The 22,228-nt window shown below is 45.6% G+C and overlaps 1 protein-coding gene across 1 annotated transcript; it reads right to left on the reverse strand.

Annotated features, from left to right (window-relative positions):
• Positions 1–12,016: 12,016 nt before the first annotated feature.
• Positions 12,017–12,946, reverse strand: LOC128845876 (olfactory receptor 11G2-like). Its single transcript, XM_054044933.1, has one exon. The coding sequence runs from the start codon at positions 12,944–12,946 to the stop codon at positions 12,017–12,019; it is 930 nt and encodes a 309-aa protein (XP_053900908.1).
• Positions 12,947–22,228: the final 9,282 nt, after the last annotated feature.

Consider the following 22,228-nt stretch of genomic DNA (forward strand, 5'->3'; position numbering starts at 1 on the left):
AACACTCCTATCGCTCGTGTGACTGTGAACTTAAACTGGCACCTACCTTCTATCCAGATTCAATGATTGCAAAGCATATCAGCTGTGGCCGGACTAAAGCGGAGGCATTGCTCAAAAATGTGCTGTCACCACTCTCAACCGAATTTTTAAAAGACCTCCGCAAGCCAGATGGTCCCTATTTCTCAGTTGCCACAGACGCATCTAACAAGGGCAATGTGAAAACTTTCCCCTTATCACTGAGATACTGGACACCTGAACATGGGGTCCAAAATAAACTGTTAGACTTCTATGAGCAAAGCGAAGAGACCGCAGAGGCAATAAGCAACACGTTACTTGAAAAACTTGCGACACACAAACTAGACCTAAACAAAGTGTCTTCCTACTGTGCTGATAATGCAAATGTGAATTATGGAAAGCGACAATCAGTGTACCAGAATTTAAAAAAACAAAATGAAAATATCTTGCCAGCAAACTGCCCTGCCCATATTGTGCACAATGCCGTGAAACATGGTAGCAATACCCTACAAGTTGACGTTGAGACTCTGGTGATTAAGATGTTCAATCATTTCAGCAGTTCTGCTAAGAGAGTAGCAGCACTGAAGGATATGTTTGACTTTGTGGATATGGAGTATGCCACTTTACTGCGCCATGTTCCGACGCGCTGGTTGAGTCTTTTCCCAGCTATAAACAGGCTTGTAAACACGTGGCAGGCTGTTAAGTCCTACTTTGTTTCTCTAGGCAGTGAGAAGTGCCCAAAATTTCTATGGATGCTGTTCTCGGACAGGGAAAATGGTGAACAAGGTGAGGGGCCTAGCAAAGTTGAGGTTCATCTGTTTTTCCTCCAGAATGTCCTGAAAATCTTCAATGATACTGTGCTCTGTTTGGAAAACGAGAGTATGACAGCATGTGAACTGTATGCCATAATGAATTCTCTGAGAATTAAACTTCAGCAATGGAAAAATGACAAATTCTTTGGCTCCAAAGTTGAAAGTGCATTAACTGAGATGCTGCCTGTCACTGCTGCATGTCTCCAGAAAGACTTCCTGAACTTTTACAATGTGTTGATCCTGTATTTGGAGAAATGGTTTGATTTTTCAACAGCTGGCTACTTGTTCAATACCCAGTGCTTGAACATCAAAGTTAATAGGGTATTCGAATTCAAGGATCTGTCTGCAGCCGTGACAGCTGTAAACCTTCAGAAAACAGTGGATCTTGATCAGCTCTATGATGAGTACTGTATCATCAAAGACATCAACTCCAAGTTGGAGCCTGGAAACTATTCAGTTGGGGAACTCTGGTCTCAACTGCTGAGAAACAAGGACAGTAGCACTGAATTCCCGAACATGGCAAAGCTGGTGTCATACGTGCTCAGTATACCCGTAAGCAATGCATACTCTGAGCGTGCATTTTCAATCATGAAAGGTGCATGGACTGATGTCCGGAATCGAAGCAGCATAGACTTGGTGCGGAGTGAAACCCTTGTCAAAATGAATTTCCAGATGAGTTGCAAGGACTTCTACAGCTTTGTGATTGCCCAGAAGCAAGTTATGGCTATGGCAAAGTCAGCCAAAAAGTACTAGATTTCTGGCATATCTGAGAGAGATGCAAATTGGGAAGTTGATTTATTGACTGAATAAAAAACCTGGCCCTTTACCCCTGTTCTTTGTTTAGTGTTCAAATAAATCTGTTTGTTTAAATATGTATTATGATTAAGTCTATAATTTAGACTCTCTGATTCCAGACCTTTGTGATGTAGTTTGCTTCAGCTGTCAGTGGCTGAAGCTGGGGCTGAAGGCAGAACTGGGGGCCTCCCCTCTGTGACTGCGGCTAGAACCGGGACCCGTCACTCCCCTGCCCTGCAACTGGCTCTGACTTTGCAACCAGGATCCTGCGCCCCTGTCCTGCAGCTTCAGGCGGGGGCTGGAGCCGGAGCCCTGTGCCCCTGACCCCATGGCTTCTACTGGGGGCTGGAGCTGGGGCCATGAGTCCTTGCCCTGTGTCTTGTGGTGCGGGCTGCAGCAGGGCCGTACAACCCCTCTCGCAGCTTGCTAGGGCCCCCCCTCATGGCTGTGTGCACCTGTGTCTGTCATCGTCGTCTCTCCCCCCCCCGCCCCCGCTCACCCAGTGTGTCCTGATATTTCACTCTTGCGATCTGGTCACCCTACCCGGGTCGCAAAAAAAGATAGACAGACAGATAGGAAGGATTCTTGTTCTGCCAAAGCTTTTTTGTTTGACAATGGGCAAGTTGCATTTACTGCGGTTTTTCAAAGGTATTTAAGAGAGTTAGATGCCCAAATTAACTTCAGCACCTAACAGCCTTAGGCTCCTTTGAAAATCCCATCCTTACTCTCCTTGTGTTTCAGTTCCCTATTGTATATTGGGAGTGATAATAATAAGTACTGTGGTAATAATAAGTACCTGGGGTGCAAATACCAGATAGTAAAGGGTCTTTTATCTGTCAGAGAAAGGTAGAACAAGAACCAATGGCTCAAAGCTGAAGCCAGACAACTTCACATCAAAGAAGTGGTGGATTCTCCATCTCTTGATGGCTTTCAGTCCAGCCTGGGTGACTTTCTTGGAGATGCTTTAGTCAAATACAACTTATTGGGCTTAATACAGGGATCACAGAGTGAAATTTAATGGCCTGTCTCATGCAGGAGGCCAAACGAGATGATCTAAGGTCTCTTCTAATGTTAAAATGAGAGCTAGTCAAGATTTTTTCTTATGGAAGAATTTTACCCCAGAAATTGCTGATTCAATGGAATATAAATATTCCGCCAGAATACTGATTTTAGAAAAACTTTCAACAGAAACCCGGCAGACAGGGTCCCCTGACTGGCTGGCTCCCCTGCGCAGTCCAGCATGCTATCATCCTAGCTGCTTCAGGCTGTACAGATCTATGGACATTTGAGCCCCCCGGGTTTGCTTTCTCCCCAGCTGTTAAATCCTTGTGTGGCCCACCTTGAGCACTCGAAGTGCAAGAGTGAGGAATCAGCCTTGACACACACCCTTATTCAATGTTTGGCATGCCTTCTTGAAACAAAAACATTTTCCACTTTGTGGGAACCAGGGATATCCCTAGCCATTTTGGTGCTGCATGGGGGGGGGCTGTGTGGAGCCCCAGGCCTCCGCTGGCAGAGTGGAGTGGGTTGGGGCCAGTGTGACAGATTTATGTTACCAATCTGCCTGGGGCTTCAGGTGATCAGGCTGAGGCCGCAGGATCTTTAGGGGAGGAGATGAAGGAGCACACCAAGTGACTAAGTTTAAAGCTTTATTAATCAAATAACAGCTGTGAGTGTTGGGCACACCCCACATCACTCAGAGGGAGAAAGAAAGCATTAGTGTCCAAGCCCTAACCGACTTTCATACTTACTCATGCACAACCCAAGCCTGTCCAAGCCTGGGTGTATCATAAGAAGAAGATGGGGGGAAAGGGTAGACAAGAGTTCTGCCCTGTGCCCGGGTCATCTAGGGTCTGCTGTAAATCTCCGACTTGCTTCAGCTCTTGGGAGGGTTTTAAGCCATGTGTTCTTCTGGGGGCATTTTCATCCAGGGACCTTTGTCCCCCATGGTCTCGATACCAGTCCAAACCTGCCTTCCGCAGCTCCCTTAGTTTCCCCAAAACACATTGGTTTCAGGGTCATGAGACTGTTGTTTTTCAACTCACTGACCTTCTCAATCTTACTAGTTTTGCAACCCCTCCAGTTCTGTCTGGCTCAGTTCTCCTTTCTCACGGCTGGCCAGGGTTAAGATAAAGGCTTCTGGCTCTTTGGCAGCAGAGAGCTTCTTTGTGTGCACTGACCTTGGGCTGCAGTTTCGTTCCTTATCTTCAGCCTAGCTGGATCCTCGAGTTAACCCATTCCTTTCTCCCTTCCTCTCCCTTCGGCCTCTTGTAACCTGCAAAGGAATCTTCCGCTCCACACTCACACCTTCAACCCTTCCCAAGATATTTTCCAATGCATATAAAGGCATTAGCAAGATACAATGCTGGTGCTGACCCAGGGGACCCCATGGCGGGGCGCATTTTATTGTGACACCGGGTCGCTCCACTTCCTGCTGCCCAGTGAGTACAGGGCAGGCCTGACCCCGCACTCACAGGGTGGCGGGAAGTGGAGTGACCCAGCCCCAGCCCGCTCTGCTCTGTTCCCCTGGCTGCCAGGCTTCGAGGGCAGGGGGAACCAACCCCACAGCACTCACTGGTGGCATAGAGTGGGTTGGGGCCGGGTCGCTGCACTTCCTGCCGCCAGTGAGTGCAGGCCCAACCCTGCTGCAGTCCTCAGGGAAGTGGGGGCAGAGCAGGGGCAGAGGCTTTGGGGAAATGGTGAAGTGGGGGTGGGGTGGCGTAGGGGTGGGAGCAATGGGCAAGAGGTGGAGCAGGGGCTGGAGCAGCATGCAGCTGCATAAGGCACCAGGAAATTTGTTGCCCCAAAGTTCCTGGTGCTCTACCCAGTTGCATACTTTCTGTATGGGTAGGGACGGCCCTGGTGGAAAGAGAGATCTAGCGAGTTCTATACTGGGAAGCATAGGAGCTGGAACAGGAATATTAAATTGAGTGGACCTGGAAGCATTAAAAACTAAGGCCAGTGCAGTAAAAGCTTTGCACCACACAGAAGTACAAGGGCAAAAACAACAGATAGCTGAGTTGCTACAGACAGGGCTGTATACATTAAATCTACAGTGGCACATTTGGGACCACATTTTGGGCTTACTATGCCACTATGTGCGACATAGCTGACAACGCTTTTTTAAAAGAAGTAATGGTCTCAAGTTGCAGTGGGAGAGATTTAGGTTGGATATTAGGAAAAAAACTTTTTCATTAGGAGGGTGGTGAAGCACTGGAGTGTGTTACCTAGGGAGGTGGTGGAATCTCCTTCCTTAGAGGTATTTAAGGTCAGGCTTGACAAAACCCTGGCTGGGATGATTTAGTTGGGGATTGGTCCTGCTTTGAGCAGGGGGTTGGACTAGATGACCTCCTAAGGTCCCTTCCAACACTAATATTCTATGATTCTATGAATGGCTAGCAGGGAATAAGCAAATTAGTGAATTAACTGCAACGACCTGGACAACAATACTAACATAAAGTCTGGCTATTCTGCGTCAAGGAACTGAAATTCGGAAAGTATCCACAAAAGCTCAACAAATGATGGTCCAACATTAGTATGACATTTTTAGAGGCTGGTCCCCCTCATGGATATCAGTTTTAAATATTATGATTCATCCCATAATTGTTTTCTTTGTACTAATTGGAATAATGTTTCTCATAATGTGTTTTATGTGCTGTTGGATGAAGAGAATATACTTCAAATTAAAACCACAAGTCCAAATTGTTACACAATACATTGCCTTAAAATGATTAAACAAGATGTGACCCATTTAATATATTCATATTAAAGGGTCAAAAGGGGGACAATGTAGGTCAAAAGCCTAATGGGGAGAAATTATCTTGAGTAAATTGTACTCCGTTTTGCTTATTTTGTTAACCTTGAATTAGTAAGAAGAAATTGTTTTGGTTTTATTTTTTGCTTTGTAGGAATGCATAGCTCCCGAATCGCCAGCCCATGAGCGCGGCAAACTGCTCCCATGGCAACAAGGCAGGAGTGACCTTCAATCCAGCGTTTGTGTTTGGGAAACTTATTTGGCTGATTTGATTGTACCCTCGCAGCTGGTGTTCACGCGCTCAAGAGATGGGTTTGTAATCTTATGTGCATGTATACTGGCTGGCTTTTCTATGCGCAGGAATGTGACCACTAAGAAGAGTTGTAAACAAAGTAAGTAAAGAATAAAAGCCCCAGGAAAAGTTCCTGGAGGTAGAGGGGCTTTTCGGCTACCACAGACCTGGCGTTCTGTTTCCTTTCCTCCGTCGTCAACACAGCTGGTGACCCCGACGTGATGACCCCCTACTCACCGGCTGGATATGCCAAGCGCGCCCGCGGCTGTTTGCCGCCCCTTATTCGTGAGTATGGGGGGAGGAACTTTCCAGTGCCCAGAAGGAGCACGCAAGAGACTTACAAAAGATTATACGGCAACGATCATGTATCGTTGTCCCGGTCGCTCATAATGAGGACCCCCTAAGGGAAATAGATTGCCAGTGCCCCTGGTATCTGGACTGCGGGTCGTTATGGCTTCTTGACTGGAAAACAGGTTGGAATCTTTGAGGGCATAGTGGAAGGAAAGGGGTAAGTAATTATAAGCATGGGGATTTCAAATCCTCAGGATGATAATTGGAATGGTAAAATGTGTATGAGACAGAATTTTTGTACCAAGGTGCAAAGCTCTCCTTTATTCTGCAGAATAAAGCAACTCCTCCTTATCCCTGTCTGGCTGTTATTGGCTCTCAGGTAGATGGACCCGATATTTCAGTAACAGTTTCTGGTGACTCCGCCGGGACTCTCCTGGCTCGGACATTGGACTCCAGACGGCTGCGGCGAACTCAGAACGGCGCCAACGGGGTGTTTCGCCCCTTTTCTCTGCTTCACCGCGGCCCCTGGGGTTCGTGCTCCGATAAGGTGAGTCCTAATAGGATAAGGAGACACTCTCTGGTAAAACCCTCTAAGGATAGCCCTTTGAATTATATGTTAAGTAAATGGCCTTTACCCAGTGTTCAATAAAGAAATAGTTACACCTTGTGTAGAAATGGATGTGGCTAGTGTTGTGGAAATTGAATTGTGTAGAGGATGTGCATTTTCCCCAAAACATGTGCAGTGTAAATTGTAGTAAAGGTAAAAGAATTGCAAACCTACCAATATAGGTTGTGTTGTCTTTTTCAGATCACTGTGTGTTTGAAAGCAGGAGTTAGAAGTAAAAGGCAATCAAAAGTCCGGGAAAGTTAATTGTGTCCCTTTTTAAGTAAGAATCTTTAAGCCGTGGATAGCTTTGGATCTGGAAGCAAGCCAGAAAGCATCTGTATTCATGCAATTTTTTAATTAATAAGGTAGTAGCCACTGAAACCTGGGCTGCATATGAAACAAATACAAGGAAATATGCGGTAATTCCTCTGTTTTGCCTAAAATCAACAAGAGTATGTGTATATAAAGGAAAGATTTTAAGCAATGACTGACTGCCCAGAAGGGGTAGACCTCTGTTCTTCTGTCTTTCAGATCATCAGAGAAAACGGATGCCAGCTGAACAGCATTCAATGTACCATGCATTTACTGGTACAATAGGAATTATTTTTGTGTTCTTTGTCCTGTCTTGTGGTGTTTGTCTTGTGGCCAGAATTGTTGGGTTTAATATTTTCATAGGACAGTTTAGTTCAAAATTAAATAGAAGGATTAAATCAAAAAGCAGATACTTGTTTTATTCAACTTGGAATACAAAGTGTTTGGATAAATCAGGAAAATGTGATATACTAAAGTCTAATACATTTGCTTAAGTAAGAATAAGAAACTTCATTGGCCAGATTTTTTAATTGAAAAATTGTTGTTAAAATTTGCATACCAACAGTCTTTGGAAACAAGGACATGGAAGGTTAACCCACTCCCCATATTGCCCATGGGATCCTTCTGGCTACCTCAGATTTCTAGCCAGAGGGCTGGGGAGGGAGGAAAGCTATTGGACACCAGAGGTTGTACTGAGTGGACTCCTCAAAAGTGGGTGTGCTTGTCCCGGTTTGTTGCTCCAAAGTTCTGTAATAAAGTTATTTTACTGGAAGGGTGTACATGGCATACATTGAATAATAAGACTAATGTACTGTATAAAGACAATGTGTATGTGTTCATTGTTGAGAAAAGGTGTATGAGTGAAGAGAGGAAGTTTCTTTTGTAGGTTAAAAGAAGCTGAGAAAGGGAGAAGATGAAAAAGCACAGAATGAGTTAACTGAGAGGAAAATACAGCTTGCAGGCTCATCCAAGGTCACAGCCAAAACTTGGCTGACCCCCAAGAAAAAGGGGGGGGGGGCTTGAATGTGCCCAAGCAGCTGTAAAATCTGCAAAACACTGCCAGGCATTAATGAAATGTGTTAGGTTTCTTTTCTCACAGATAAGAGAAGTGCTACCCAAAGACCCTAGCAGCCCTGCCATTCATTGAAACCAGGAGACTGAGTCTATGCAAAGTCCATCAACGAAAGACTGCTTTGGCTCCATGCTAGAAAGGCCCTTTCCAAGTCTTGTTAACCACCAACACTGCTGTGAAGTGCCAAGGACTGACTGCCTGGACCCATGCTTTTCACTGTAAAAAGACCCCTCCACCTCGGGAGGACTCTCCGACTGATGATAAGCCTTTTTCTCCTTCTAGCTCTGCTGTGTCTTCTGGACAGCAGGAAAAAGAAAGAAAAAAAATAAAAAAGACAAGGTGAAGTGCTAGTAACCTCTCCCTTGTCCACTGACAGACCTACTGTGCCTCTGGATTTTTCTAGAAGAAGCAAAACCATTACAGGGTGATGTGCTAGTAACCTCTCCCCTGTATGATGCTAAACCACACTGTTTCAAGAGAAGAGAAGAAGGAACACTTGCTTCATTGAAACCAAAAAGTCCAGGGATTCCTGACTACAAGAGACATTAAGAACTGATCCTGGTGAAGAAACAAAGAATTATACACTAGCAGGAAGAAACTTGTGGAACCCATTTTTGGGAACGTGGTATTGATTGGATTTTGGGGTTTATTCTACAGGCTGCGCCCTGTGTTTTGGATAAGTCCTTCAGCATGTATTGCCCTCCCTAATTGGATTTTAAATAATAAGTACCAAAGGCACCTTGTTGCCATTGCCCCTGCCATCTTCTCTATTACACTATTACCCCTGTAACACATCCAAATACAGACAATGACCCAGAAGTTGCTGACAGAGATGGTATTGAATATCACTGAGGCTGGGAAGGCATTGCAGTGGGATCTAGCATGTTCAGAAATTCAGGATTTCCTGAATGACTAGCTAATGGCCATTCGGAATGATCTAGAGCATCAGGCTTGGCCCACTGCCCTTACAGACACATCAGGAGTACCATCTGATCTGTGGTCATGGAGACATACTTGGAGACTTTCTGGGTAAAAGTGCAAACGTTCTCAGTGCTCCTTCCAAGCATATGGACCAGTTGGGGGGTGTGGGCTCCCACATACCGAATCCTGCTGGGTCCATTGGGAGGATGCATGTGGGATTGAGTAATTCACCAAGACATCTGGGAAATTAGACTACCTGGTATGCCCAATTGATTTTAGTAAGTGCTCCTGGGATTACACCTGACATTTGGATGGGGTTAGGTAGTCAATGGACATTTTGGCCGTTAGGACCCCCACAGCTTCAGTGTATCCGTAAACTGAAGCCAGGAGAATTTGTCACTGTTCATGACTGCGTTTGCTGGGAGGGGAGGGGACAAGGAACTACCCTGACAGGACACTTACTTTTTCAAGCTAATGATAGCTGTGTGTATGTTAAAGCCTCCACATTGCAAGACATGCATTTTAATCTCATTACCACTGCAGGGCGATCCCTGAAGGTCAGAAAGCACACTTTCCCCATGCTCTTTCTGCTCAAGATGGTCCCACCTCTCATGGCACTGAGCTAGATTCAGACTCTGTCCCCTAGCTCCCCAATAAACCACCCTGATGAGCTGATCCCAAGTGTGAAGAAATCTCACTGAGACTAGGAGACCCCTTCCAAGCCCATCAATTCCCCCCCTCCATCCACAACTCTTCCTTGTCCTATTTCCCTCTCCTCTCCCTTTCCACACTCCTCCTTCCAGTCTCCTCCACTTTGGCTGGAATCATTGACTCTGACCTCCTTGGTTTCATGGGTTTATGACATGGGGATATTCAAAGGCACCTAAGAGGTGCTGGAGCCACCCCCTCCCTATTGTGCCTAGCAGTCCGACTCCCTTAGGCCCCTTTCAGGATGGGTTTGGTCTGGGGACCTGCCCTCTGTGTGTACAGAGTAGGTCTGACCTGGGGCCCTGCCCTCTGTGTGTACAGAGTGGATCTGACCCAAAGCCCTGCTTTCTGTGTGTGTACAGAATGGTCTGGCCCGGGGCCCTGCTCTCTGTGTGTACACTAACCTGGGGGGAGAGTTAGATACACTGGAGGGTAGGGATAGTATCCAGAGTGACCTAGACAAATTGGAGGATTGGGCCAAAAGAAATCTGATGAGGTTCAACAAGGACAAGTGCAGAGTCCTGCACCTAGGATGGAAGAATCCCATGCACCGCTACAGGCTGGGGACTGACTGGCTAAGTGGCAGTTCTGCAGAAAAGGACCTGGGGATTACAGTGGACATGAAGCTAGATATGTGTCAGCAGTGTGCCCTTGTTGCCAGGAAGGCTAATAGCATATTGGGCTGGGAGCATTGCCAGCAGATTGAGGGAAGTGATTATTCCCCTCTATTCAGCACTGGTGAGGCCACATCTGGAGTATTGTGTCCAGTTCCCCCCCCCACTACAGAAAGGATGTGGACAAATTGGAGAGAGTCCAGTGGAGGGCAACAAAAACTGTTAGGAGCCTGGGGCATGTGACTTATGAGAAGAGGCTGAGGGAACTGGAGTTATTTAGTCTGTAGAAGAGAAGAGTGAGGGGGAAAACAGCCTTCAACTCCTGAAGTGGGGGAGGGGGGGCATTCCAAAGAGGATGGAGCTCGGCTGTTCTCAGTGGTGGCAGATGACAGAAGATGGAATAATGGTCTCAAGTTGAAGTGGGGGAGATCTAGATTGGATATTAAGAAAAACGATTTCACTTGGAGGGTGGTGAAGCACTGGAAAGGGTTACCTAGGGAGGTGATGGAATCTCCATCCTTAGAGGTTTTTAAGGCCCAGCTTGACAAAGTCCTGTCTGGGATGATTTAGTTGGGCTTGGTCCTGCTTTGAGCAGGGGGTTGGACTAGATGACCTCCTGAGGTCTCTTCCATCCTTAATCTTCTATTATTCTATGTACAGAGTGGGGTCTGGCCCCGGGTCCTGCTCTCTGTGTGTACAGAGTGGATCTGGCCTGGGGTCCTGCTTTCTGTTTATATAAAGTGAGTCCAGCCTGTAGTCCTGCTCCTCAATGCTCCATTCTCTTTGGCCCTCAATCCCCAGCACACACATTGTATCTATGTAAGCCCAGCTCTCATTGACACAGTCATCTGCCCCCCCCCCCCCCTTGTTTTTGTCCTTTGGACATAGCCAGGCTGCGGTCACATGTTCATCTGCCTCTGCAGCTAAGGGTTTGTCTTAAGTCCCTGGGGTTCTCAGTGTCTTGCTAGGGTCTCCCATCCCAATGTGTTCTTCCAGCCCAGACGGTCCTAATGGCTCTGTGTCTGCAATACCTGGCTTGATCTGTCACGTCCCAGGGAGAACCGATTCCTTCCCAAGGTGCAAGGGCTGCCAAGGGGATCGATACAGAGCTATAAAGATCATTCATAGAAGGATTAAGGCAAATTCACACGTTCAGCCCAGATGCCTGACTCTCGGAAAGGGGTCCCGGCTGTGAATCCTGATTACAGATAAGCACCTGTGACCCTTTGAAGGACCGGGCTTTGGCCCCACCCCTTTTCTCAGCATTTTTCTATGGCTAGTTTTGGTAGCTCCTGGCCGTAGGTGCCTGACTATCCCTGTGCATGGTCTATGGAGCCTGGGCACCTACCTGGGAGCTCTGGATTGCACTGGTCAGTCTCCTGAAATCACTGGGGTCACTCCTGATTGACAGCAGAGAAAAGGAGAGCAGAACTTTTCTCTTTGGCTCTAAGTGTGATAACACATTTATCCAGGTAACCGCTTTGAAATACAGCTGCACAAAAAGAGCAGAGATGCGAGCCAGCCTCCCTGCACACACACTCAGTTTGCATTCCTACCCCTTGCAAATATACAAATTGTGCAGGGCTCATTTCCTCCAGCAAGGACACATATGCCCCCACACCTCCCCCTGCCCCCTCTTGTTCTGGTTGTATCATCATACAGGCATTTTATACTATGATTAGCCCCTAGAGGTCATGAAAAATGCTGTGTGTGTTCCCCCTGCTCTATTGGAGCCTGCACCCCCAGAAGAAAAAGGCCCCATATTCCATTGCTCATCCCCCTGACCAGCCAGTCCCTGCAAGCTGGGGCCAGAGCAGAACCCCCTACAGCTCCCTGAACAGGGTCCTCCTCAGAGCCTCCATCTCCTTGTTTCTCAAGCTGTAGATCAGTGGATTGAACAGTGGGGTCCACACTGTGTAGAAGAGAGTCACCACTTTCCCGCTGCTTCCCGAGGCTGCCGGGTTGACGTAGTTGACCATGACAGAACCATAAAACAGGCCCACAACAGCCAAGTGAGACGTGCAGGTGGAGAAGGCCTTGAGCCGCCTGGCCCCAGCTGGCAGCCTCAGCACAGCCCTGATTACTAGCCCGTAGGAGGCCAGGATGAAGAGGACTGTGGCAAAGATGATGAGGGAGCTCAGGGCATAGCAAGCCTGTTCAGTCCGGGGAGCTGAGGTACAGGAGGCAGCCAGCAATGGGGCCGGGTCACAGACAAAATGATCCAGGGTGTTGGAACCACAGAAGGAGAGCTGAGAGAAGAGGATGATGGGCACTACAAACCATAGAAAGCCACAGAGCCAGCAGGAGGCCACCAGGGCCCAGCAGAGCTGGCGGGACATGAGGACGGAGTAGCGCAAGGGGTGGCAGATGGCCAGGGATCTATCCAAAGCCATGGCTGAGAGGAAGAGGCACTCGGTGGCCCCCAGGGAAAAGAAGAAGTAGAACTGCACAAAGCAGGCCAGAAAGGAGATGGGGATGCCAGGGGACACCAGGTCAGAGAGCATCTGTGGCACCATGGTTGTGATGTAACAGATCTCCAGCCAGGCGAAGTTCCCCAGCAGGATGTACATCGGCAGGCGTTGGAGGTGGGGATCCCTCAGCACAGCCCACACAATGCACAGGTTTCCTGCCAGTGTCCCGGCATAGGCCAAGGACAGAAGGGCACAGAGGATGATGTGGCTCAGCCAGCCCAGGGAGGGGAAACCCAGCAGGATGAACTTGGTCACCAGGATGGTATTGTTGGTCATATTCATCAGGGGGCTCCGCAGCTGAAACGATCAACAGGACACCAAGGTTCTACCCAGAACTCTGGGAGGGGAGGAGTCATTAGAGTAGTAGGGAATAGCAGACACACACACACACACAGAGTCACTGTCAGTATATCTCTCATACATATCACATTTCAAACTCTGCTTGGGATCTGATGCTCAAGCTGCATTTATTCTGCCTTTGGAAACCCTCAGCACCAGATAAAGATCATGCATTCTGGCTTTCAGCTAGCTGTTCTGCCTGGGAAACAAACTCTTGCTCCTCCTTTCATAGCTGGATCAGCTCCTCTGGACCAGTCTAGGACCACAAACCCCATCTATGCTTGTCAAAACAACAGAGGATACTCAGAGAAGCACAGGAAGCTGATTTCAAGTTCCCTCCTCCCTACTCTTCAAGGCAGGGGTGAAAGTGGGCCAGTACTGCCCTGTATGCAGCCCACATTAAAGCACTGTGGCAGCGCTTTAACGTCATTGCCCCTTTTGCCCCCACCAGCCACTGACGGGGGGCAAAAGGAGCAGCTGACCCGGGGCTGGCAATTTGTGAGGACCTGGGGCTCCCAGCCAGCATCGCCGCTACCACAGCCGTGGCCAGAGCCCCCGATCCTTTTAAATTGCCGCCAGAGCCCCAGGCACCTGAGGCCCTGCCCCTTCTGCCTTAGGCCTCACCCCTTCCGGGGGCTGGAGTCGATCCCTGTATGGGTAAGAATTTAATATTACTTTCACCCCTGCTTGAACGTTGAAATTAAATTGACTGCGCTAGTGCTGCATCTTTAGGTAACTTTTTAAAATTCCTTACCTTGAGTTTGGATAAATCCAAAAATGACGTTAATCATGGATTGACCCTCTGAGCTCTGCAGAAGAAAAATCTGTATTAATGTATGTCAGGGTTCCCTCCCCACTCTGAACTTTAGGGTACAGGTGTGGGGACCCACATGAAAGACCCCCTACACTTATTTCTACCAGTTTAGGTTAAAACTTGCAAAAGGCACAAATTCTCCCTTGTACCTTGGATTAGGTAAATGCTGCCAACACCAAGTGATTCAAACAAACATTTAGGGAGGGCCACTTGGAGCCCTATCTCCCTCCTTATATCCCCCCAAAGCCCTACACCCCCTTTCCTGGGGAGGCTTGAGAATAAACAAAATGAGCACAGACCAACCTTGGGTTTTTTAGAACACTAAAAGACCCAATCAGATTCTTAAAAAAAATAGAACTTTATTAGAAAGAAAAAAGGTAAAAGAAGCACCTCTGTAAAGTTAGAATGGAAGATAATTTCACGGGTCAATCAGATGTAAAACACAGAGGATTTTCCTCTGGGCAAAACTTTAAAGTTACAAAAAGAAAACCAGGAATACACCTTCCTCTCAGCACAGAGAATATCACAAGCCAAAACAAAAGTAAGCTAACACATTCCCTTGCTAGTACTTACTAATTCTAATGGAGTTGGACTGCTTGCTTTCTTGATCTGTCTCCGGCAAGCACACAGAACAGACAGACAGACAAAAGCCTCCCCACTCCCAGATTTCCAGATTTGAAAGTATCTTGTCCCCTTATTGGTCCTTTGGGTCAGGTGCCAGCCAGGTTACCTGAGCTACTTAACCCTTTACAGGTAAAAGGAGTTTGTGCCTCTGGCCAGGAGGGATTTAACAGCACTGAATACAGGATGGTTTTTACCCTTCCCTTTATATTTATGACAATATATCAATATGATTAAACTCTGAAATTATTTGTGAACTGAATGTATGTTATATGTGAAATTAATGTATACACTCACTTGATAATTATACTATTTATTAATTATTTATTTTTTAAATTATTACTGAGGTAGCACCTAGGAACCCCAGTCAATGACCAGGATTAAGAGTTACAGATTATAATAATTTCTTGATTTGATTAAAATGTAAAATTTACTACATATTATATCAATTCCTATTTTTGACTAAAATAAATGAATACCTATATATGGTCTCAATTTCTATATTAAATTTAAATGATAAATGAAGAATTGTTTTATAATAATTACTGTTTTGATTAAAAGAATAAATTAGAATTATATATCATATTAATTCCTACATTCAAAGAAATCATTATGTCCATAGATTCAGTCCACATGTTAAATTAATATTTACATAGCATGTTAATTTCTAGACTTGATTAAATCTCAGATTATTGGGATGATTTCCAGATTTTCTAAACATGTTACATTAATAGTTATATCTGACATGAATTCTATTTTGATTAAAATAATTAATAATATATGATCATTTTTAATTAAAATAGTAAATTAAGAATTATATATCACATTTGACTAGATTTGTTTAAATATTAAATAAATAAGAATATTTTGTACTCATTTCCATATTTTATTGAAATATTAATAATGGTATATTGTATTTCCCAGATGTGGTTAAAATTTAAGCTAATACATATATAAATGTCTAGATTTTGTAAAAATATTCAATGAAGAACTAAATATATTTTTAGATTTGGTTACAATATTAAATTTGTAGTTTTTTTTTTTTTTTTTTTTTACCTCTAGAGCCACTTAAAATATTGAGTTAATATTTCCATATAGGACACATTTCTAGTATCAGTTGAAATATTGGGTTAAGAACAGTATATTACATTAACTTACAGGTTAAAGTCAAATATTAAAGTAGTAAATATATATATTATATGAATTCATAGATTAGATTCATAAGATTCAAATAGGGATTGGAAATGTTAAACCAATACATATGTTTTATACATATTTCTAGATTTGATTAAAATGGCCTTACATAAATTCTGGGTTCCAGACAAACCCAAAGACGAATCTGCTCTGATCATCTGAGTACAAAGAATATAAAAGAGAACAGAATCTCTTTTTAAAGGCAAACTACAAAGGAATTGTAAAACAGTTCTTTTCTGTACTTGTTCCTTTATGAAAGAGAAAATAAGTCCATCTGAAATGTTTTAAAGCCTTTATTTTATTTCTTTTAAACTTGTATCTATCTATTCTCACACTTACTTTTCTATTTATCTGGCTGTCTGCCTATCAGTCTGGAACAGGGTTTCTCAAACTGGGATTGCTGCTTGTGTAGGGAAAGCCCCTGGCAGGCCGGGCGGGTTTGTTTACCTGCCCCATCTGCAGGTCTGGCCGATCGCAACTCTCACTGGCCACGGATCACTGCTCCGGGCCAATGGGAGCTGCTGGAAGTGGCACAGGCCAAGGGACATACTGGCCGCCTCTTCCAGCAGCTCCGATTGGCCCAGAGCAGTGATCTGTGGCCAGTGAGAGCCGCAATTGGCTGGACCTGTGGATGGGGCAGGTAAACAAACCTGCCCGGCCCGCCAGGGGCTTTCCCTATACAAGCGGTGACCCCAGTTTGAGAAACCCTAGTCTGGAATGTAAATCTACTCTTTTCTGGAGAACTACCGGGCAGCTGAAGGATGTTTACTGGGCTCTTGAAACAATTTAGGCCTTAACAGCTGGTATAACGTGAATTGACTTTTAAACTGATATAGTTATACCGATATTTGGGCACACTTATTTTGGTCTCAAAGAAGCTGATTGCAGGTTAGCTTAAACCTATTCCTAACCGATTTAAAACAACCAGAATAATCTGGTTTAAACTGAATTAAGAACATCCACACAGCCTTTTCCACCCATTTAACTATATCAGTTTAAATTCATAGCTAGAATTATAATGTGGGAATGGGTGGGGTTCTAAAGTATGGTCTTCCCTGGTTTTACTGGATAATTACTGAGGCAACTGGGGGCTGTTTGTTCCGAGTGCTAACACCTGCACTGAAGAAGGGAAGGGGTTAGAATTTTAAATCAGAGTACCTTCCCCACCATGTTAATTAGCCGTTGGACTTAAATGTGTAGTAGTGGAAAAACAATGGCCCAGATCCCCAGCTACTGAAAATCAGCAGAGCTGTATGGAAGGAGGGGAGACAGGTCTGGGAAGAGACTGAGGTCTAGTAGGCAGAGTGGGTTAGGCTGAGAATAAAAACTCCTGGGTTCTATACCCAGCTCTAGGAGAATACGGGGGCAGTGGGTTAGGCAGGCAGGCTGGGAAACAGGATTCCTGAGTTCTAGTCATGGGCCTGAGAGAGGAAGTGACTTTGGTTTAGAGCACAAGCCACTGAGTTTCAGAACCTGTGGGTTTTACCCCTAGTTCTGTGGAAGCAGACATGGGAATAGAATTATACAATTTAAGGCCAGAACGGACCACCCAATCATCTAGTATAGCACAGGCCACTGACAGCACCTACACACTAACCCAACAACCAAAATGAGACCAAAGTATCACAGCCTCAGGCAGAGAACAGGAGGGAGAGGGACACAAAATTCCCCTCCGAGGTCACTGCTGATGTGGCCAGGGGAAAATTCCTTCCTGATCCCACATATGTCAATCAGTGGGACCCTGAGCATGTGACAAGAGCCAGCCAGCCAAGCGCCTGAGAAAGAGAATGCTCGGTGCCACCTCAGCCCCCCGCCATCCCCATCCAATGTCCCATCTCCTGTGGACATCTTCTGGTGCTTCAGAGGAAGGAGATAAAACAAAACAAAAAAACTCCCAAACAAACAAAAAATTTCTCAGAATACATGGGGGGTGGGGGGGAGAATCCCTTTCTGACCATGCCAGTGGCTGGCTGAAACTCTGAAGCATGAGCATTAGGAACACAGGACATTAATTGGAAGTGAGCCTCGGGGCTCCTGAGCCCTGCCTCCATCACAAGCAACCCATCATACGATCACACGCATACATTTCTCTATCTGTCCCTTAAAACTAACCAAGTTGTGTGCCCCCCACAACTCCTATTCAGGGGCTGCTTCAGAACCTCCCCACTCTGATGGTTAGAAACCTTCTCCTGATTGCCAGCCTGAATTTTGTTCCTGGCTGGGCTAGTGGTTGGAGCAGGGAGGAGCAGGCCACAGAACAGAGCAGCAACTAGGGAAGAATGGAAGCAAGAAGGAAGCTGTGTTTGAAAGCTCACCTGGATGTGAGATCTCAGCATCCTCTCTCTGCCTCTGCTGTGAAGGGAGCTGGGCAAGAGGAGGCTGATATCTGCTCTCTGAGCCACTGGGTCCCTGGGGCTTGGTCTCCAGAGTGGGTGGGAGCAGCCAGCTCTGGATTTGATCACTGAATGATTCACGGACACCCAGAGAATTGCCAGGGAGAGGCCATTCATACTTACACCCCCCAACACACATTGCCCCTCCCACATACACAACCCCACACACGTTCAGCACCTGCAAAGCCCTTAGACAAGACTTGGTGGAGGTCGATATGAGGCCACATTGAAAGCCCCTAGTGCCAGCCCCTTGGGCACATGGTGAATCCCATCCAGGGGCTGGCAGTACTAAGGCAGTGCTCTGTCTTCTAGGAGGTGCTGGGTTGTTTTGCTTTCTCCACCCACAGTGTGGAATTCATTCCCTCCAGCAGGCAGCAGCAGGGACACACCCCTGCCCCTCAGCACCAGGTGCCCCATCCCCTTGCCTCACCACTGAGCAGCTGTAACCCAGCTGTTCCACCACAGAGCTGGTTGCGTCTCAGCACTGGCTGAGCCAGCCCCAGGCAGAACCACTGTGTGACCGTTGACTGGCTGCCACACCCCAATAACAGCTGCGTCTCACCTGTGCTGTGTACATGGAGTCAAAGAGCAAAGATGCTTTATGAACCCAGGCCAAGTGTAGATCTCATGCTGCAGAAGGATGATGTGTTTCTCCTTTGGCAAGCCAGGAAAAGAGAAAAATCCTTTATGGGATCCCCATTGTGTAGGCCCTATACTCAGCTGGTACCTCATTAACTAGAAGGCTGCACCCTTCCATGCTTCTCTGGGCCAAGCTGTTCACCCAATTGGGCCCTGTCCCCTCTATGGCCAGGCCCTGCCCCCCTCCCCCATCTAGTCGGAACCGCAATGGACCAGGAGCAACGTTGGAAAAGTGGAAAAGCTCAACATGAAAATAAGGCTTTTCAAGTTTTTGCCAAAATAAACAGGGTAATGACCTGAGTATGGTGAGGGGCCTGGCTGAGGGTCTGGATGGAGTGGAGGCAAGGTGCCTGGCTTGAGGGGGACAGGTAGAGTTGGTGTCCAGTTTTATACCAGACAGTCATCTTTTTGGCATGTTTGTCTCCTGTCTGGCAGGGGCAGGGCGGCACGCTCTTGAACATGGTGTCCCCTATGCAGCATGACCAGGTCACACTGGCAAGGGTGGTCCCATGCCATTCCTGGAAGTACTGGAATGTCTGGTATTCCAGGAATATATGCATGGCTACCCTAGTCCCTCCCCAAAGGCTTTTCAGCAAACTCAGCAGTCATGGGATACGAGGGAAGGAGCTGTCATGGGTCATTAACTGGCTAAAAAAATAAGAAATAAAGTGCAGGAATTAAAGGTGAGTTTTCTCAGCAGAGAGAGGTAAAAATAGTGAGGTCCCCCAAACATTGGCACTGGAACCAGTGCTGTTCAGTATATTCATAAATGATCTGGAAAAATGGGTAAGCAGTGATGTGGCAAAATTTGTGAGTTACCAAATTACTCAAGATAGTCCAAAGGTGTCATAGGTTTCACCCCCACTCTGTACTTTAGAGTACAAATATGGGGACCTGTATGTGAACCTCTAAACTGAATTACTAGCTTAGATCTGGTTTTGCTGCCACCACTCCCAAGTTCTAACTCCTTTCCCTGGGTAGCCTTGAGAGACTTCTTCACCAATTTCCTGGTGAACCCAGATCCAACTTCCTTGGATCTTAAAACAAGAAAAAATCAATCAGGTTCTTAAAAAGAAGGCTTTTAATTAAAAAAAAGAAAGGTAAAAGAAAACCTTCTGGGAGAGATTAGCATACCAGCTACTCCCACAGACAACAGATTCAAAACACCGAGGATGTCCCCCTGGGCAAAAACTTAGTTACACAAAAAATATCCAATTTGATTATTCCATAATGTCCAAGACAAGTTACAAAGAAATAAATATAAACCTATTTATTTCCTTCACTAATACTCACTATTTGATAAGAGGCTGAATTCTAGAGCTTTCCCACTCCGGTCAAAACTTAAACTGAAACTAAACAAAGGGAACTTCCCTCCTTCCTTTTGAACCACTTTGTCCCCTCATTGGTTCCTCTGGTCAGGCATCAGCTAGGCTAGGTGAACTTCTTAACCCTTTACAGGTAAAAGAGGCATTAACCCTTAACTATCTGTTTATGAGAAAAGGTGACTGTGAAAAGTTACAAAGGGATCTCACACACTGGGTGACTGGGCAAGGAAATGGTGATTGAAATTCAATGTTGATAAGTGCAAAGTAATGCACATTGGAAAAAATAATCCCAACTATACATACAACATGATGAGGACTAAATTAGCAGTTACCATTCAAAAAAGAGATCTTGGAGTCATCGTGGATAGTTCTCTGAAAACATCTGTTCAATCTGCAGTGACAGTCAAAAAAGCTAACGGAATGTTAGGAACCATTAGGAAAGAGATAGAAATAAAACAGAAAATATCATAATGCCACTATATGAATACATGGTACACCCACAGCATAAATACTGCATGCAATTCTGGTTGTCCCATCTCAAAAATGATATATTAAAATTGTGAAAGGTGCAGAGAAGGGCAATGGAATGATTAAAGGTAGGGAGCAGCTTCCATACTAGGAAAGATTAAAAAAAGACTAGGTCTGTTCATCTTGGAAATGAGGGAACTAAAGGGGGGGAGGTTATGATAGAAGACTATAAAATCATGACTGGTGTGGAGAAAGTGAATAAGGAATTGTTATTTGCCCCTTCACATAACACCAGAACCAGGGGTCACCCAATGAAATTAAGAGGCAGTGGGTTTAAAACAACAAAAAAAGGAAGTACTTCTTCACACACCACACAGTCAACCTGTGGAACTCATTGCCAGACGATGTTGTGAAGGCCAACAGTATAACTGGGTTAAAAAAAATGTTGATAATTTCATGGTCCATCAATGGTTATTAGCCAAGGTGGTCATGGATGCATCCCTATGCTCTGGGTGTCCCTAAACCTTTGACTGCTAGAAGCTGGGACTGGATGACAGGGGATGGATCACTCACTAATTGGCCAGTTCTGTTCATTCCCTCTGAAGCATCTGTCACAGGATACTGTCAGAAGATAGGATACTGGATAGATGGACCTTTGGTCTCACCCAGTACGGCCATTCTTATATTATGTTCTTATGTTCACTCTCCTGAACTCATGCTGTGACACCCTGGCACCCCCATATTCAACACTGCCATGTAATTAGGATATGGTTTGTACAAAGTATGCCTTGTGAGGTATCAAGTCTTGATCTGCTAGACATTAATATCTCGTTGGATTGTATGGGCCACCATTGTACGTGAAGATACGAAATTTGGCTCTGTATGTGCTACTGAAACATGTTGTGAGGTTGAGAGCACCCACAAGCAGCCTTTCTGGTACAACAATAAAAAGGACAAACAATGTTAGTGGATTATTGAGGAAATACACACAAGCACAAGGATTACTCCAGGAACTGTTTAATATAGAAATCTCTCAGATACAGCATTACACAATGGGAACTGTTTGACCCAGGTCACAGCAAAAGAGCTTTCCAGCAAATGGGAAGAAGATATAAAATGGGGAAATCACATCATGACTCCACCTCACTGTCCCTACAACAACACAACTGAAAGTACCAGAGGAACAAAGATTGCACTGGGGAATGAAGAGCTTGTCCCAGGCAGGAAAGAAGGAAGCCTGCTTGTGTATGCAAAAGCTAACCTGCTTGCACTATCTAACTGGGTGAGACACTGTTTGATTCAAATACTAATTAGTACATTAGGCTTAGATTGTGGATTTGTTTTATTTCTTATGGTAATCTACTTTGATCTGTTTGCCATCACTTATAATCACTTAAAAGCTATCTTTCTGTAGCTAAGAAATCAATTTTATATTTTACCTAAAACATTGTGTGTTTTGTTTGAAGTACAAAGGGGATACAACTCAGCTCAGGAACAAGAGTTGGTGCACGTCCACTTTCCTTTGTAGAAGTGGCAGACTGGGCAATAAATTCATACTGGTCAGGCTTTTGACTAGGGCAGGATGGTACAGATCTGGGGTTTCAGGCTGGGGAGCTGGAAGTATTTTGTCTGTTGTCTTTCTATTGTGGGTTCATGAGTGGCTGGCCAGAGCATTCATAAACATGGCTGGGTGTTGTCCCTGCCTGTGGATGTTGATGTGAGTGCAAGCTTGGTGAGCTTTGCAGCTTGTCACAATGTCACAGTGTAAGAG

This window comes from Malaclemys terrapin, chromosome 12, assembly GCF_027887155.1.
Source record: "Malaclemys terrapin pileata isolate rMalTer1 chromosome 12, rMalTer1.hap1, whole genome shotgun sequence".
In the NCBI taxonomy this organism is placed as follows: Eukaryota; Metazoa; Chordata; order Testudines; family Emydidae; genus Malaclemys; species Malaclemys terrapin.